At 41.0% G+C, this 19,146-nt stretch overlaps 1 protein-coding gene across 6 annotated transcripts in view; it reads left to right on the top strand.

Annotated features, from left to right (window-relative positions):
- Positions 1-19,146, top strand: part of tmem117 (transmembrane protein 117) — a 557,403-nt gene that overhangs the window by 513,305 nt on the left and 24,952 nt on the right. Inside the window, exon 7 of one of the 6 annotated variants that reach the window (XM_059652567.1) lies at positions 5,688-5,799. The exons of the other annotated variants lie outside the window; for them this stretch is intronic. Coding sequence (XP_059508550.1) covers positions 5,688-5,759 — 72 coding nt within the window. The 3' untranslated portion in view covers positions 5,760-5,799. Of the gene's footprint in view, positions 1-5,687; positions 5,800-19,146 lie in introns of those variants that run through there. 6 annotated transcript variants of the gene reach the window in all.

Below are 19,146 nucleotides of genomic sequence, written 5' to 3'. Positions count from 1 at the left end.
TTCCATTTTATAAATCGGCTTCAGTGACTTTCCCAAACCATGTTTATGAACTCTCACTTAAAAACTTTCCAAAGCAAATTCTTTCGGGTTGAAACAATGTAAGATTTAGTACTTTTTTCAAATCATGTTAGTATAGTTTGTGACACACATTCATACATACACATTCATGCAGGGACGCGAGGGAATGGAAATTAAATATGTCAGAAATATGTAAGTGGAAATGGAAAGGCTCAAGGGGCTGAACAGCTTAATTCTGTATCAATGTTCCAAAATTAGTGGGCCCAGTAAGTCAATTCCAGTCAACTCAATGGTAGGTGATGGCCCAATGGTATTAATCTGTTAATAAATTAATAGACTATTAATCCAGAAACTCAGCTAATGTTCTGGGGACCTGGGTTCAAAATACCACCATGCCAGATGTGTTGAATTCAATAAAACAAAAAGCCTGGAATTAAGAATCCACTGATGGACCGTAAAACCATTTCTCATTGTCGGAAAAAGCCTATCTGTCTCATTGATTGAGCTGGTTGTATCCTGAACGACAGAGCTGCTGGAACATACAGCAGCTGGTGAGGGAGCCAGCTGGAGGGACAAACAAACTTGACCTCGTCTTTACTAATCTGCCAGCTACTGATGCATCTGCCTGTGACAGTATTCGAGATAGTCCCACTGTCACTTTGAGAATAGTGCCATGTTGTGTGGCGCTATCACAATTCTAAATGGAACAGATTCTGAACAGATCCAGCTACTGAAGACTAGCCATCCACGAGGTGCTGTGGACCCACTTAACCATTACCATCAAGCCAGGGATCAATCCTGGCTCAATGGAGCGTGGAAGAGGCCATGCCAAGAGCAGCACGAGGCAAACCTATAAATATGATGAAGGTATCAAACAAAACTACTTGTGTGCCCAGCAGCAAAAGCAGCAAGTGAGCTCAATCGACTTAATCAATTCAACAACCACTGGATCAGATTGAAGCTCTACAGCCCTGCCACTTCTAGTCATGCGTAGTGGTGGATAATTAAATAACTCACTGGAGGAGCAGGCTCTGCAGATATCCCCATTCTCAATGATTGGGAGCCTGACATATTAGTGCAAAAGATAAGGCTGAAGTATTTGCAGCAATCTTCAGCCAGGAGCGCTGAGTAGATGACCCATCACAACCTCCTCCATTGGTCCCCAGCATCACAGATGCCAATCTTTCAACAGTTCTATTCACTCCCTATGATATCAAGAAACAGTTGGAGGCATTGGATACTGCAAAGATTCTGTGCCCTGACAAGACTTGTGTTCCACAACTTGCTGTTCCCACAGCCAAGCTCTTCCAAGTACAGTTACAACACTGGCATCTACCTGACAATGTGGAAAATAGCCCAGGTATGACAAGCAACACAAATCCAACCCGGCTGTTTTATGCCCCATCAGTCTACAATCAAATCATCGGTAAAGTGATGGAAGGTGTCAGTAACAGTGCTATCAAACAGCACCTGCTCAGTGACGCCTGGTTTGGGTCACTCAGTTCCTGACTTCATTACAGCCTTGGTTCACACATGGACAAAAGGGCTGAATTCCAGAGGAGAGGTAAGAGTGACAGCCCTTTACATCAAGGTCATATTCAACTGAGTGTCACACCATGGAGCCCTAACAAAACTAGAATCAGTGGTTTATCAGGGATTAGAATCATACCTGGCATATGGGAAGATGGTTGTGGTGGTTGGAGGTCAGTCATCTCAGTTCCAGGACATCTCTGCAGGAGTCCCTCATGGTAGTGTCCTAGGCCCTTCAGGCCTTCTGAAGAAGGGTCTACGCCCGAAACGTCAGCTTTCCTGTTCCTCTGATGCTGCTTGGCCTGCTGTGTTAGAACGTAGAACATGGAACGTAGAACATGGAACGTAGAACATGGAACGTAGAACATGGAACATAGAAAAGTACAGCACAGTACAGGCCCTTCGGCCCATGATGTTGTGCCGTGGAATAATCCTAATCCAAAAATTAAATAACCTAACCTACATTCCCCTCAATTCACTGCTGTCCATGTGCATGTCCAGCAGTCGCTTAAGTGTCACTAATGACTCTGCTTCCACGGCTACCACTGGCAAACTATTCCATGCACTCACAACTCTCTGGGTGAAGAACCTCCCCCTGACGTCTCCTCTATACCTTCCTCCTAACACCTTAAAACTATGACCCCTCGTGGCAGTCAACCCTGCCCTGGGGAAAAGTCTCTGGCTATCGACTTTATCCATGCCTCTCATTACCATGTACACCTCGATCAGGTCACTTCTCTTCCTCCTTCTCTCCAGAGAGAAAAGTCCGAGCTCAGTCAACCTCTCCTCGTAAGACAAGCCCTCCAATCCAGGCAGCATCCTGGTAAACCTCCTTTGCACCCTCTCCAAAGCCTTCACATCTTTCCCATAATAGGGCGACCAGAACTGGACACAATATTCCAAGTGTGGTCTCACCAGGGTTTTGTAGAGCTGCAGCATAACCTCGTGGCTCTTAAACTCGATCCCCCTGTTAATGAATGCCAAAACACCACATGCTTTCTTAACAACCTTATCCACTTGGGTGGCAACTTTGAGGGAGCTATGCACTTGAACACCAAGATCCCGCTGTTCCTCCACACTGCTGAGAATCCTGCCTTTAATCTTATATTCAGCATTTAAGTTCGACCTTCCAAAATGCATCACTTCGCATTTATCCAGGTTGAACTCCCCCTGCCATTTCTCAGCCCAGCTCTACATTCTGTCAATGTCTCGCTGAAGCCTGCAATAGCCCTCAATACTATCAACGGCACCTCCAACCTTTGTGTCATCAGCAAACATACTAACCCACCCCTCAACCTCCTCATCCAAGTCAGTTATAAAAACTACAAAGAGCAGAGGCCCAAAGCTCTACACCTTGTTATCTCAGATTCTCCAGCATCCGCAGTTCCTACTATCTCCTGCCTTGCCTGGCAGTCACCCAACTACCAGACTGAACCGCTGCTATGATCATCTCCCTGTCACTAGTCAAGGATGTCTCTGAATGGTTGCACAAAATTCTTAAGGGGGAGCATGGGCAGCCATGATGCACATTGGCACCAATGGCATGGAAAGCGGGATGAGGTCCTGAGGAGTGAGTGCAGGGAGTTAGGAAAAAGGCTGAAGAGCCAGATCTCGAGGCTAGTGATCTCTGGGTTACTACCAGTGCCACATGCTAGCGAGGCAAGGAATAAAAAGATGGGTCGGATGAATGCATGGCTAAGGAACTGGTGTGTGGCAGGGTTTCAGGTAGAACCACTCAAAAATAAAGGAAGGAACTTGTGCTTGGAGGCAGAGAATGTGGATGAGACCCTAATTTTGCACTTTGTATTGGTATTCACCCTGGAGAAGGATATGGAGTAGAGTGAGATTTGTGTGGAGCGTGCTAATATGCTAGGGCATTTTGAGATCCAGAAAGAAGTGGTGTTGGATCTCTTGAAGAGCATGAAGGGAGATAAGTCCCCAGGGCCCGATGGTGTCTACCCCAGGGAATTGAGAGAGGCAGGAGAGGAGTTTACTGGTGCCTTGACCAAGATCTTTATATTCCCGCTAACCACTGGAGAGGTCACAAAGTACTGGCAAGTAGTTAATGTTGTTCCTCTGTTCAAGAAAGGAAATGGGAATAATCCAGGAAACTACACACCAGTGGGGGTCTCATCAGTGGTTGGGAAGCTGTTGAAAAGAATTCTTAGGGATAGAATTTAATGCATATTTGGAAAATCATGACCTAATTAGGGACAGCCAGCATGGCTTTGTGTAGGGTAGGTCATGCCTTCCTAGGTTGATTGAAGGTGATCAGTGTGGATAGAGCAGTGGATGTTGTTTACATGGATTTTAGTAAGGCTTTTGACAAGGTCCCTCATGGTAGGCTTGTCCAGAAGATTAAGATGCATGGGATCCATGGTGACTTAGCTGCATGGATTCAGAAATGGGTTGTCCATAGGAAACAGAGGGTAGTGGTGGAGGGAGGTTTTTCAGGCCGACAGTCCGTGACAGTTGGTGTTCCACAGAGATCTGTACTGGGACTTCTGCTGTATGTGATATATATAAGTGACTTAGATGAACATGTAGATGGGCAGATTACTAAGTTTGCAGTCGATTCAAAGATCAGTGGAATTGTGGATAGTGTAGAAGTTTGTCAAAGGATACAGCGGGATATAGATCAGTTGCAGATATGGGAGGAGAAATGGTAGATGGCTTTTAATCTGAGTAAGTGTGTGGTGCTGCACTTTGAGAGATCAAATATTAAGGAAAAGTATACACTTAATGACAGGACTCTGAGCAGCATTGATGCATGGAGGGAGCTTGGGGTTCAAGTCCACAGTTCCCTCAAAGTAGTTACACAAGTAAATAGGATAGTAAAGAAGACATATGGCATGCTTGCCTTTATTGGTCGGGGAATTGAGTTCAAGAGTCAGGATGTCATGTTACAGCTTTATAGGACTTTGGTTGGGCCACATTTAGAGTATTGCATTCAATTCTGGTTGCCACATTACAGAAAGGATGTGGAGGCTTTGGAGAGGGTGCAGAAGAGGTTTAGCCTGGATTAGAGTGTATGAGCTATAAGGATAGGCTGGAAAAACTTGGGTTGTTTTATCTTGAGTGTGTCAGAGGCTAAGGGAATACTTGATAGAAGTCTGTAAAATTGAGATACATAGATAGGGTTGATGGTCAGAATCTTTTTCCCAAAGTTAAGTGTCTAATACCAGGGGGCAGGCATTTAAGGCTTGAGGGGGAAGGTTCAAAGGAGACGTGAGGGACAAATTGTTTATACAGAGAGTGGTAGGAGTATGGAATGCACTGCCAGGGGCTATGGTAGAGTCAGCTGCAATAGGGGCATTTGAGGGACTTTGAGACAAGCACACAAATATGCAAGGAATGGAGGGATATTGACCAAGGGCAGGCAGAAAGGATTAGTTTCATTTAGCGTCATGCTTGGCACATCATTGTGGGCTGAAGGGCCCGTTTCTGTGCTGTACAGTTCTATGATCTATGACTATTTGGCCAAAATTTATGTTTTGCAGATTTTGTTTTTGTTTGGCTCTAATGTTGTTGGGTTTAATGTAAGTTCTTCGAGAACAAATTACTACTTTTCCATTAATGCATTAAGTGCAAAGATGATTCTAATGCTGGTGTAAGCCGCTGCCGACATGTAAATTCAACTTGACTGAAAATGTATCTCAATCAGTTAGGATATTTTGTTTTTGTTTTTCGAGTACTCAGATAATTGATTATTTTTGATTGTTAAACATTTTGTAGTTAACATCTATTAAGTTGATCCAAAAAGAAGAAATATTTCATGTTGCACTTAGTAATTACCGGGTAGACACAAGAACCAGCAATTCCCCTTTCACCAAACACAAACCAAACCTGGTTATTAAAGCATATAACTAAAGATTATAGTGATGTTCAGATTCGTGCTAAAAATAGTAATGATGTGAATTTAAAGTTATCAGGTACACGAAAAATGCGTTTATATTGCATCATTCAGGATCAAAGTCTCAAAATGTTTTATGATTAATTAAGCATATTTTTTGAAACAAAAACAGATAAACTGAGCAGATTTAGCAGCATTTGTGGAGGAAAAGTGGGGTCAACATTTGGGGTCCATGGATTCTTCATTGGAGCCCTTCTGAAACATTGATTCTGCTTTCTCTCCACAGATGCTGCCAGAACTGATGAGGCTCTTCAGCAATTTCTGTTTCTGTTTCAGATTTCACCACTGTAATGTATGAAATGCAGCAGTAGTTTTGATACACAACTTCCACAGGCAACAATGTAATAATACCTTACAATATGCTTTTGTATCATTGATTGAGTGATGAATATGCTGGAAATAGGCCCCTGGGCTTCTTTGAAATGGTGTCATGCGATCTGTTATCTGAAAGAGTAGACAGGCGCTCAGTTTCATTTCTTACCCACATGTCTAAATGATGCAACGCAACTTTGTGTACATTTGCAATCAGTGAAGATAAGTAACTTTTATCCTCCACAATAACACTCAACACTGGAGCGCCCCCCCCCACTCCGCCAAGGATGCGCCCTCAGCCCCCTGCTGTACCCCCTGTACGCCTACATCTGTATTGCTAAATTCTGAATGAAAGCCATCTAAAATTTGCTGAGGACATCACCATAGTGGGATAGATATCTAACAATAATGAGTCAAAATACAGAAGGGAGATAGAGGGCTTGATGACGTAGTGCAGTGAGAACAAACTCTCTCTTCAACATCAGCAAAACCAAAGAGCTGATTCATTGACTTCAGAAAGAAAGGAGGAGAATATGCCCCCATCTACATCAACGGAACGGCGACTGAGAGGGTGAAGCGCATTAAGTTCCTCGGAGTGACGATAACTGATGACCTGTCCTGGACTTCGCACATAGATGCAACAGTCAAGAAGGCATGATAATGCCTTAGGCAGCTGAGGAAATTTAGCACGTCCACAAGGTCCCTCACAAACTTCTACAGGTGCACCATTGAGAGCATTCTGCCTGGGTGATAATGGCCTGATACAGCAATTGCTGTGCCCAGGTCTGTAAGAAACCACAGAGGGTGGTGTGCACAGCCCAGACCATCATGAAAGGTGGCCTTCCATCCATGGGCTCCATTTCCATGGCTCACTGCTGCAGAAAGGTGGCCAATATCATCAAAGACCCATCGCACCCGGTAATGTTCTCCTACAACCTCTCCCATCAGGCAGAAGATACAGAAGCCTGAACACACCAATGGGCAGGTTCAGGAACAGCTTCTTCCCAGCCGTTATCAGACTGATGAATGGACTCTCTAACCTCAGATAATGCTGACCTTGCTAACGTTGATCTCGCAGAGCGCACACCCTGTGCAATGTAACTTGTATGCCTCTGTCTAAGTCTTTATGATCTCTGCATCCTTTGCTTACTACGATCTGCCTGTACTACTTGTAAACAAAGCTTTTCACTGTATCTCAGTACACGTGACAATAAATCAATCAATCTGCTTCTTCTCTGTTATGTAGCTAATTTGGCTAAATTGAGTTACAATGATTCTTCTCCACAAAGTTGCTAAACGGAAGGATATGTAATCTGGAGGCATTGTGGTAAGTCTACTGTCATTTTGTAATTGATACATGTTGGACACATTCAAATTTCAGAACAATGAATAACATTAAAACCACCTACACCTGGCTAAAATGATCCTGAATTTAAAAAAAAACTAGTAGAATTAATCTTATAATTTTGGCATCATTTTTGACCATGGTAACCATCTGCAGCCATTATGCAAGCCTTTTCATCACATTTATATTTCATATCACATCAACTTTAATAACTTAGAGGTAAAAACATCCACATCATTGAGTAGAAAAAAATTGTTAAAAACAAATGTTGAACCATGGTGAGTTGTAATTTTCCAGAATTTGCTGCTGGCTTTATGCCAACCTTTGTCTGTCATGTTGTTAGTTTTAGAAACTTGTTGAATTTGCATATTAAATTCAAGTTAATCTCACATAAGGAAGTTGGTGCTGTACTTAACAGTGTAAGCACTGTATTAGCAAAGCGATACTTGTTAATGCAATGATGATAAATCTGTTGGAGACCATAAAGAGAACAGTTTAACTGTTCATCTTATTTCTGTAGAAAATTGATCGTAGAGGTTTGAAAAATCTAAGAACTTAAGAAATAGGATCAAAAATAAGTCATTTTCCCCCGCTGAGCTTACTGCCATTCCAAAAGATCATGGCAGATTGTGGTTGTAATTCCACTTTTCAGACCTGGATGTGAGTTTGCTCGCTGAGCTGGAAGGTTAGTTTTCAGACGTTTCGTCACCATTCTAGGTAACATCATCAGTGAGCCTCCGACGAAGCGCTGGTGTTATGTCCCGCTTTCTATTTATCTGGTTAGGTTTCCTTGGGTTGGTGATGTCATTTCCTGTTCTTTTTCTCAGGGGATGGTAGATTGGCTCCAAATCAATGTGTTTGTTGATGGAGTTCCGGTTGGAATGCCATGCTTCTAGGAATTCTCGTGCATGTCTCTGTTTGCCTTGTCCTAGGATGGATGTGTTGTCCCAATCAAAGTGGTGTCCTTCCTCATCTGTATGTAAGGATACGAGTGATAGTGGGTCATGTCGTTTTGTGGCTAGTTGATGTTCATGTATCCTGGTGGCTAGCTTTCTGTCTGTTTGTCCAATGTAGTGTTTGTCACCAGTTCTTGCAAGGTATTTTGTAGATGACGTTTGTTTTGCTTGTTGTCTGTATCAGGTCTTTTAAGTTCATTAGCTGCTGTTTTAGTGTGTTGGTGGGTTTGAGGGCTACCCTGATGCCAAGAGGTCCGAGTAGTCTGGCAGTCATTTCGGAAATGTCTTTGATGTAGGGGAGAGTGGTTATGGTTTCTGAGCCCGTTTTGTCTGTTTGGGTTTGTTGCTGAGAAATCGGCGGACTGGGTTCATAGGGTACCCATTCTTTTTGAATACGCTGTATAGGTGATTTTCTTCTGCTCTTCCTAGTTCCTCTGTGCTGCAGTGTGTGGTGGCTCGTTGGAATAATGTTCTAATGCAGCTTCGTTTGTGGGTGTTGGGATGGTTGCTCCTGTAGTTCAGTATTTGGTCCGTATGTGTTGTTTTCCTGTAGATGCTGGTTTGAAGTTCCCCATTGGCTGTTCGCTCTACTGTGACATCTAGGAATGGCAGTTTGTTGCTGTTTTCCTCCTCTTTTGTGAATGTTATGCCAGTAAAGGGTATTATTGACGGTCTTGAATGTTTCCTCTAATTTGTTTTGTTTAGTGATGACAAAGGTGTCATCCATGTAGCAGACCCAAAGTTTGGGTTAGATGATTGGCAGAGCTGTTTGTTCGAGTCTCTGCATTACTGCCTCTGCTAAGAACCCTGATATCGCAGATCCCATGGGTGTACCGTTGGTTTGTCTGTAGGTTTTGTTATTGAAAGTGAAGTGGGTGGTGAGGCATAGGTCCACTAGCTTGATGATGATGTCCTTGCTGATGAGGTTGGTGGTGCCTGGTGTATGTGTCTTCGGTTCTTCTAACAGTGTAGTCAGTGTTTCTTTGGCCAGGTTGATGTTGACGGATGTGAACAGGGCTGTTACGTCAAAGGAGACCATTATTTCATCCTCTTCTATCTTGGTGTCTTTGATGGTGTTCAGGAATTCTTGGGTGGAGCGAATGGAGTGGCGGGAGTCTTCCACTAGGTGTTTTAGTCTTTGGTGTAGTTCCTTGGCTAATCTGTAGGTTGGTGTTCCAGGTAGCGAGACTACTTGCAGATACCGACACTTACCAACAGGTGGCGATAGACCCGACCCCACAACTAGAGAACCAAATCACAGCCTTACTCAAAAAACTTCAAAAACCTGGAGAATTAAACAAGAGAGACTTCCAAAAAATGAAACCAGATGGATCCAACACACCATGTTTCTATGGACTACCAAAAATTCACAAACCAGGAGCCCCCCTCAGACCCATATAGTGTCGCTACCTGGAACACCAACCTACAGATTAGCCAAGGAACTACACCAAAGACTAAAACACCTAGTGGAAGACTCCCACCACTCCATTCACTCCACCCAAGATGACACCTTTGTCATCACTAAACAAAACAAATTAGAGGAAACCTTCAAGACCGTCAATAATACCCTTACTGGCATAACATTCACAAAAGAGGAGAAAAACAACAGCAAACTGCCATTCCTAGATGTCACAGTAGAGCGAACAGCCAATGGGGAACTTCAAACCAGCGTCTACAGGAAAACAACACATACGGACCAAATACTGAACTACAGGAGCAACCATCCCAACACCCACAAACGAAGCTGCATTAGAACATTATTCCAACGAGCCACCACACACTGCAGCACAGAGGAACTAGGAAGAGCAGAAGAAAATCACCTATACAGCGTATTCAAAAAGAATGGGTACCCTATGAACACAGTCCGCCGATTTCTCAGCAACAAACCCAAACAGACAAAACGTGCTCAGAAACCATAACCACTCTCCCCTACATCAAAGACATTTCAGAAACGACTGCCAGACTACTCAGACCCCTTGGCACCAGGGTAGCCCTCAAACCCACCAACACACTAAAACAGCAGCTAATGAACTTAAAAGACCTGATACAGACAACAAATAAAACAAACGTCATCTACAAAATGCCTTGCAAGAACTGTGACAAACACTACATTGGACAAACTGGCAGGAAGCTAGCCACCAGGATACATGAGCATCAACTAGCCACAAAACGACATGACCCACTATCACTCGTATCCTTACATACAGATAAGGAAGGACACCACTTTGATTGGGACAACACATCCATCCTAGGACAAGCCAAACAGAGACACGCACAAGAATTCCTAGAAGCATGGCATTCCAACCGGAACTCCATCAACAAACAGATTGATTTGGAGCCAATCTACAATCCTCTGAGGGGGAAAAAAACAGGAAATGACATCACCAATGCAGGAAATGACATCACCAACCCAAGGAAACCTAACCAGATAAATAGTAAGCGGGACATAACACCAGCACTTCGTCGGAGGCTCACTGATGATGTTACCTAGAATGGTGACGAAACGTCTGAAAACTAACCTTCCAGCTCAGCGAGCAAACTCACATCCAGAACCTCAACCTGAGCTACAAATCTTCTCAAAACTCGCTAACTTTTCAGACCACCCAGCATTCTCTTGTAGATCAAAATCTCTCTAACTCAGCCCTAAATATACCCAATGACCCAGCCTCTCTTGCCACTTGGGTTTGAAAATCTAAAGACAAACAATTCTCCAAGATATTCCTTGTAATCTCTTATTTTTAAACCATGTCGCCTAGTTCTATATTCCCCACGAGGGGAAATATCCTCTGAATATCTACCTTGTCAAGCCCCCAAAGAATAAAATAACAACATTTGCGTTCTTAGCTTTTCCATATTCTTTTTGTCTGCCTCTTATTTTTCTCTTTTATCTTTTTATCAAAATATTTTCTCTATGTCCCTGATGTTACTAACTCACCCTCCTTCTCTGTCATGCCGATCTGTTTTTCAAATAGTTAATTTTGTTGTACCCATTGTTAACTAAGGTACCGGGAGCTTTATTTTCCTTGGTTTGCCATTATCAGCTCACACTACCAGCAATTTACAGAGCAAAAAGCTTTTATGAGATGAAGATTACAGGAAACACTGTAACAAATACCATACATCATGAGACTCTCCACTCCTATAACGGCTGGTGCTATTCTGTTTTTAATAAAAATAGATATTTTTCAAACAAATCAAACATTGAATGTCTATTTGAGTGAATCACCTGCGCCTTACAGTGTTGACATTATCGTGTACTGTGTAAACATTATATAAGTTGCATGTGAAAATTGAGCATGAATGTGTTTGTGAGGATGATCATCAAAAAAACCTTCCATCAATATAAGGTTTTTTTCTACAGCAATATTTATTTAATATATCTGATCAGACTGTAGTCCTCCTGAAATGAAACTATTTCTATGATGCTTTTCTCTGCTTAGCCAAATGGAAAAATGTAATTTTAAAAAGAATTATGATTTAGCATGACAAGTTGGTACTTAGCAATAGGAATATGCAAGTATAATAGGGCAGTTTTTTTTACATGAAATAACGCCACAGAGGCTGGTATCCTATTATCCAGTCACTCTTTATTTACAATTAGAAAGTCCTTGTCACTGATCCAGTTCCCTCAGAGCCAGCTCTTAAAATGAACAGAACCTTTAATACTCCTGTTCATGTCTGCCAGCACTCCCTGTTTGGACCAGATTAACAGCCTCAATCAGGGAACTCATTTTCATTCTGTCCATCTGGCTGACCTCATGACAATCACTACATTAAGGATCCTGAAACTCCTTGCACTGTGATTGATAAATGCAGTGATTAGCAACTTAAGCTTTATTTAAATTTACAAGGACCCTTTCACAGATATTTGAACTTTTCTTTAATAATATACCTGAAATGAACTTATTTCTCATACAAACTCTTGAGTCCATTGTTCTACCAGACCTGAAACCAGCAAAAACAGAAATTACTGGATATCCTCAGCATGACTGGCAGCTTCTGTAAAGAACAAAATAGAGTCAATATTTCAAGTCCGATGACATTTCTTCAGAGGAAAAAGCTTTAGAGTTAGAGTTTTTCTCCTTATGGGAGCTGCCAGACATGTTGAATTTCTCTGACATTTTCTGATCCTTCTTTCAGATCTCCAGCGTCTGCAGATCTTTGTTTTATATATTTGAATAGATCTCCCTGATTAAAAGACTGAAAAAAACAGTAACCTTACTTACTGCAGTGAAATCAGTGTTGTCTTCCAGAGTATTCATCTGTTTTGCTAAATGTAGTAATGATCAAATGGAGTAAATAGGGAGTAAAGCTTCGAAACTGATGATGTCAACTGTGAGTTGGTATAATTATTTGGTAAGATGGGAACAAATTTTAATGTTAAACCTCATCTAGTTAATGTACTGTGTTTCACTGCTTATAATGATTTTAGGGCTGAATAATGACCAGTTTCAATTACCATTTTTATTGAGTACGGAGGGACTTACTATTAAATTGTCTCAGCAATATATTTCAGATCTATACTGGGAGATTTAGCTGTCATTGAACAGAAATATTTTGTACCAGCTCTTAGAGTGTGTTCTGGAAAATGAAATGGAGAAAAAGGTTTGGGGAAATTTAGTTTCAGGATCAGTGACCAATAGGTGTCTTTTTCTGCTAATAAGCATAATAATTTTTTGTGAAAATACCATGAAGCCATAGAACTGGGAGTGATTCAAATGAGAAAGATGAAAATTTAATTTAGTACTAAGGAATCATCGATCGTGAGCTAATCTACAGCACAGATATTGTGATGAATGGAGGGAAAAAATGCCAGGCTTTTTAGAGTTTGATATTATGGTTGTCACCAACTTGGAGAAGATTTCTTTTGGGGACAATATTAGTGGTGGATAGAGAGGGAAGAGTGAACGGTGAACACAACAAAGGAAATGGTTACACTGCAGTGAAATCAGTTTTGTCTTCCAGAGTATTCATCTGTTTTGCTAAATGTAGTAATGAACAAATGGAAGTGTAATAGGGAGTAAAGATCAGAAACTAATGATGTCACCTGTGAGTTGGTATAATTATTTTTAACATTTTTAAACCTCATCTAGTTAATGTACTGTGTTTCACTGCCTATAATGAGTTTAGAGCTGAAAGAAGGAGATTATTACAGATTTGTCAGCCATGGTTCAAAAGATGTCATACTCATCTTTAAGTCACATTTTGAGCACAAAAATCAAGCCTGACTGTGTGTAACACCAAGGGAGCATTGCGTTATCAGAGTTGTTTCACATAAGAAGTTATGAGAACTTGCCTGGATGGGTGCAGCTCCGACAACATTCAGAGGTTTTCCACCATCCAGGGCAAAGCAGCCCACTTGATTGGCACCACATCCACTCTCTTCACCATCAATGCTCAGTAGCAGCAGTGGGTACCACCTTTAAGATACTCTGCAAAAATTCCACAAAGCTCCATAGACAGCACCTTATAAATCCATGATAACTTCCATCTAGAAGGATGAGGATAGCAAATACATGGGAACACCATCCCCTGCAATTTCCCCTCCAAGCCACACATGATCCTGATCTAGAAATGTATTGCTGTTTCTTCAGTGTAGCTGGGTCAAAATCCTGGAACTTCCTCCTTAATGGCATTGTAGAGCTACCCACAGCAAATCAACTGCAGCAGTTCAAGAAAGCAGTTCACCATCACCTTTTCATTGGCAACTAGGAATGGACAATAAATGCTGGCCAGCCAGCAATGCCACATCCCATGAATGATACTTAAATCAATTTAAACCTGCCCTCTCAGGTAAACATAAAAATATCCCATTGCATTATTTCAAAGATGTGCAGGAGAGTTATCACCAGTGTCCTTGCCAGAAGTGATCTCTTAATCAACAGCGACTAATCAGGCTATCTGGTCATTTTCACCATACTTTTTGTATAGCCTGCCAAGTGAAAATTAGGACTTCCTATATTATAGCAGTGACTACACTTCATAAATGTTCCATTTGACTGTGAGGTGCTTTGAAAGTCATTGATGGTTGTTTTGGTGATTAATATCATGTGTGCAGAGAAGTGATGCAACGAAGTGGCATGAGTAGATTATTGAGGCATATCAATCTCAGTGCAGTAGAACAATAATATTGCTTTATTACCATAGTGGAATTATTGCTTGATAGGTGAATTTTTCTTTTCGGAATGAAAAGTTCCTTCATCGCTTCTTGGTCAATATCTGGGAATTTGCTACCGAACATCATTGTGAGATCAAAATGCCACAAGGACTGTAACAATCCATGGAATGGGCCCACCACTTCAACACATTGGGGCAACACAGTGTTACTAGTCCTCTAGAATCTTCCTGCAGTATCTAACAATTATTCTCCTAGATACTGGCATCAGCAATCCAAAGAAAAGTCATGTGAATTTTTTTTAAAGTACGTTTTTAGAATTTTCATTGAACATTTTGCTCAGTTATAAAAATAACTGAGTTGAGAACAGACAGGGGATTCAGTGGCAATACAGTTGGAAGAGTTTTGATTATATCTTCAAAATTGTTGTCCCCAGAGCAACTAGGAAAAGACAGGAAATACAGTCTTGCCAGTGCTGCATACATCACTAGAATATTGAAATAAGGATAAAATACAGTGAAGGCAATTAAGTAGTTCAACATTAATAACTGAGGGTGGTCTCACTTAATGCTTGCTGCTCCTCTTGTACTCATTTTATAAATGTTTTTATTTTCTCAACTTCCATAACAATAAGCAAAACCAGTTTAGCAAAAACAAAATGCAACATACAGAATTAACAACACTGTGAACTACTTCTGCTCTAACCATCCCACTCAACATGTTTTTATGCTGAGGTCACAGCTAAATGCAAGAAGCATAATCTTAGCCTTGTTATGGATTCAAACCTCCCATCACTAGGTTTGTCAATATCTGAATGACAGCCCCGTTCGATTTAATTACCAAATGCAACTGCTGCGGTCCAGCAGTTGAGAAACCAGCTGACAATCAAAACGAATATCATGAAAAATAATTGATTTCATTACTTGATGAAGAATCAATTATGTGTCACCATAAATAAACTTAATGCTACCATTAAAATGAGGATAGAATAAGAAGTACCAGCAAAATAAACACTGTTTCTTAACACAAGCTGTAGAAGATTATAAACCATGTTGAGTAATGTGTTAGTTATTTGGGCACTAATGCTTTTGAATCATCCCCAATTGGGAATATCATCTAGTTAGTTAGAACCCTGTAGGTTAACATTGCTGTGAATGAAAAGTCAAGATATTAATCCTTATCAAATTTAGTCACAATATCTGTGTTTAGTTAACATTATATGGAATCAAATGTATGATATTGACCTATTTTCACAGTTGCCTACAGCTGAAGTTATGTAAATAGTATTAGCAATTAATTGTGATTTTCCTCTCTCCCCTCACAAATAGCACCAGATTTTGTTCCAACATTCTAGCAAAAGGAATTCCAGCTCTACAAACTGGATTTTTAAAAATGGTGGCACATACTTTCCAGTTTTTGCCCTAGGTGTCTGGTTGTGTTGAGAGTCTGGCCAGATGACCTGGGAAGAGCAGAGGAGGCTGATGTTTCCCAAGGCATGCTGTACATGGAGAGGTTCCATGGGAGCTCTAGCACTGTTCAAAGTCGAAAAATTATTAAAACTCAAAATATCCCTCCTTCTCTCACTCGCCTTACTCCTGTTCTTCTATCCATGCCAATCTGTGTCACCTAATTCATTGCACTCACCACCATGATTTCCATGCCCTGGTGCTGAGCCCATGACTTCTCAGATCTGTGCCAGCCTCTGCCCCACATCCTTCCCTTTGATCCTCAATGTGGCCCAGTATCCATCTATTCATCTCCTGTGACCCCTCATAACCCCTATGCCACCCAATAAGCCCCATGATCCCTTACGCCAACTCACAACCAGCTTCACCCTTTGCCCTTCCCTCTCCATGTCGACTCACCTAATATCTACTATGAGTGAACCTCAGGAGGCATGCTAATAGCAAATAAAGTTGTGCATCTTGATGATTTCACAATTGAAAGAGAACACCTTTGATGCAAAAAAAATCAATTTGCTGATATTTGTTCAACTAAATCCTTACAAAAAACAATATTTCCCCGAAGTGCTAATCTCTGTATGTAAACAAACAGTTCTATTTCATAAACAAAGAGAGCTGTCCAACACAATGCTCACTTGGCAGACACACCATTGAAATATTTTTATTTTGGGAAGCCAGTCATGCAGCATGATCCTCTTACAGCTTATGTCAAAAGGCATGCTACAATACCTGGAACCTTTGTTCTAAAACTCCATGCAATTTTTGGATAGTTCCTCGACAGCTTTGTCAGTTCTCTTCATCATTCTAGTCATCACTGAAGTTGTGGAAGGGCATGTCAAGAGTGTTTTCACTCAGCTCTCACTAACCAATAACCTGCTCACTGATTCTCAGTTTGCGTTCCGTCAGTGCCACTCAGTTCCTGGGATCATTACAGTCTTCATCCAACACAAATAAAAGAACTGAACTCCAGGCGTAAAGTGAGAATGACTACCCTTGACTTCAGACAGAAGAACCAAAGCTAGCAGATGCTAAGGGATCCTTGATGCCACACTCCGTCAAATGCTACTTCTTGTCATGAGGTCAGGAACTGAAAGGCCCAGCAGAACCCAAACTAAGCATCAATAAGCGGATTATCGTTGAGTTAAATGCTGTTTGATGGCATTGTCTACAACCTTTTTTAGCACTTTGCACATGATTGAAAGTAGACTGATGAGGCACAAGTTGTCTGAGTTGTATTTGCACATTGTTGAGTTATTGACAGTGCTGGAACTGGAACGGAACAGCTTGACTAGGCTACAGGCTAGTTCTTTAACACAAGTCTACAGTGCTGTTTCAATATTATCCCCAGAGCTCATGCTCCTTTTCAGTATCCAACACCTCCAGCCATTTCTTGTTGTCAAGTGGAGTGAATTAAATTGGCAGAAGACTGGCACCTGTGATGCTGGACACCTCAGGAAGAGTCTTCACTTGGTCATCCATTCTGGCTGAAGATAGATGCAAAACTCCAGCCTTGTCTTTTTCACAAGTATACTTGTGTGCTCCATAATTGAGGATAGAGATGTTTGAGAAGCCATCCCCTCTGGTGATGTGTCTATCATTATTCATGACTGGATGTGTTAAGACTACGAAGCTTAGATTTGATCCATTGACTGTGGGTTTGCATCATTTTATCCATTGCTGGTGCAAGTTTGTCCCGTGTTTCAGCTTCACCAGTCTTAAGGAAGCCTAACGCTGCTCCTGGTATGTCATCCTGCATGCTCCATTGAACCAGGGTTGATCTCCTGGCTTAATGGTAATGGACCATGTTGCATAGTCTGGCCCATGAAGTTGCAGATTATGGTTGAATAAACTGTGCTGCTGATAATGATTGTTCTGGAACAGACCAACGCCCTCAAAACATGTCAAGGAGTTAGCCTAGACCCTAAACCTTGCTTATTTTAAAGGCAAGTGCCAGGTATTGCATTCCACATGAAATTCGATTGGTCAAATAATCAGGCTTAAAGAAGTACTCACTTTGTTCATGCACTATGGTTAAAATACAACAAAAGAAAGAATTGAAATAACTTAACATTTGGAAACTTAACGGAATGATAGATTGCTCAACTATTACACAGTAACTGTTCCAATATAGTAACATCCCGTAAACACGTTACAAAATTGGTATAATACTTGGGATTGGAAAGTGGAACATTAGAATTTATTTGTAAAATGAAAGGAGGGAAGACTGTGTGGTCCATTTAAAAGATGTGTAGTTTTAGGCTTGCAGGTTAAAAGAAGATTGTCTACAGGCAGCACCAGATGCAGAAAGAGTTTTTGAATTTGAAATTTTGTGTGAATAAGTTGTACTGTTAGCAAGCAAAGCAGCATTTTACCAAGTCAACAGGTTTTTGAATTTAGACAATTAATTTAAATTAGGTCCTAGATTAAAAAACCCAATTAAATTTAAATCTGATTTTACAAACTCTGACCAATCCTATTGTAAGAAACTATTAGTTCATCAAGGGTATTAAAGAAGAGGGCATTGAAAACAGAGCAAACTGCCATCTGTTAAGAGAACAATAATCAGTTCTAAAGAAAGAGAAAATGAATGTCTTTCTCAGAATCTCTAAGATCTCAGAGTGAGCACCATCCAAATCAAGGTAGTATGGCACTCTTAGCAAATACTCCTGACATACAAATTCAACAGAGGAAGGCATTCCTGACTGGAGGACAGCATACAGGGCAAAAAACGTTCTGGAAGACTTATCCCTAGCTGTAATTTCGAGACATTAAGCTTCAATTTATGTCTTTTATTAATTTGGTTTATATATGTAGTACTTGCATCTATAAGAACAGCATACCATTAGGATTTTGTTTTATTTGGGAATAGTTATTAAGGTGAATTGCTCAGTATGTTGGTAGTTTTCTTAATTTGTTCACTGTTAGAATGAGATAAATAAACTGTTACAGTTGCTCATAAAGTCAGCATCAGGGATTTCTTTCATTTAACAATCTCCTTTATAACAGCTTGGAAGGGAGAGGCAGATTATTACCAGTTATCATATTTCCTTTAACAGATTAAGAATTGAGGTGAGCGTCCCCAGGTGTTTCAGCTTTAATTATCAGAGAAGTATCGACTGCCCCTCTGTAACAGATTGGGGGGCTTCAGTATGGGATCTAGCTGGTTTGTTTATGGGATCTGAATGGATTTGGAATGACTTGAACAGATTTGGGGCATGAACGGTCCCGGCGGATTTAAACAGACTTGGGGATTAGTGTCCCAGACCTCTAAATAAAACTTAGCTGAGAAGTGGAAAATCTGTTTAATTTTGGTTATTTGACGTTAGTTAAATCAAGAGTGAAATAGCAGCTTTCAGTCACTAAGAATTTTCTGGGGGTGGAAGAAATGACTTTACGAAAGATGAGCAAGGAAAAGTTGCTGGAATTGGCAGATAAGCTGGAGGTGGGGCTGCCTTTGTCTGTGAGAAATCAAAGAGGTAATTACAGCAATAGTT

The sequence above is a fragment of the Stegostoma tigrinum genome, chromosome 18, assembly GCF_030684315.1.
Source record: "Stegostoma tigrinum isolate sSteTig4 chromosome 18, sSteTig4.hap1, whole genome shotgun sequence".
Taxonomy (NCBI): domain Eukaryota; kingdom Metazoa; phylum Chordata; class Chondrichthyes; order Orectolobiformes; family Stegostomatidae; genus Stegostoma; species Stegostoma tigrinum.
This window is presented reverse-complemented; position numbering and strand designations above follow the sequence as displayed.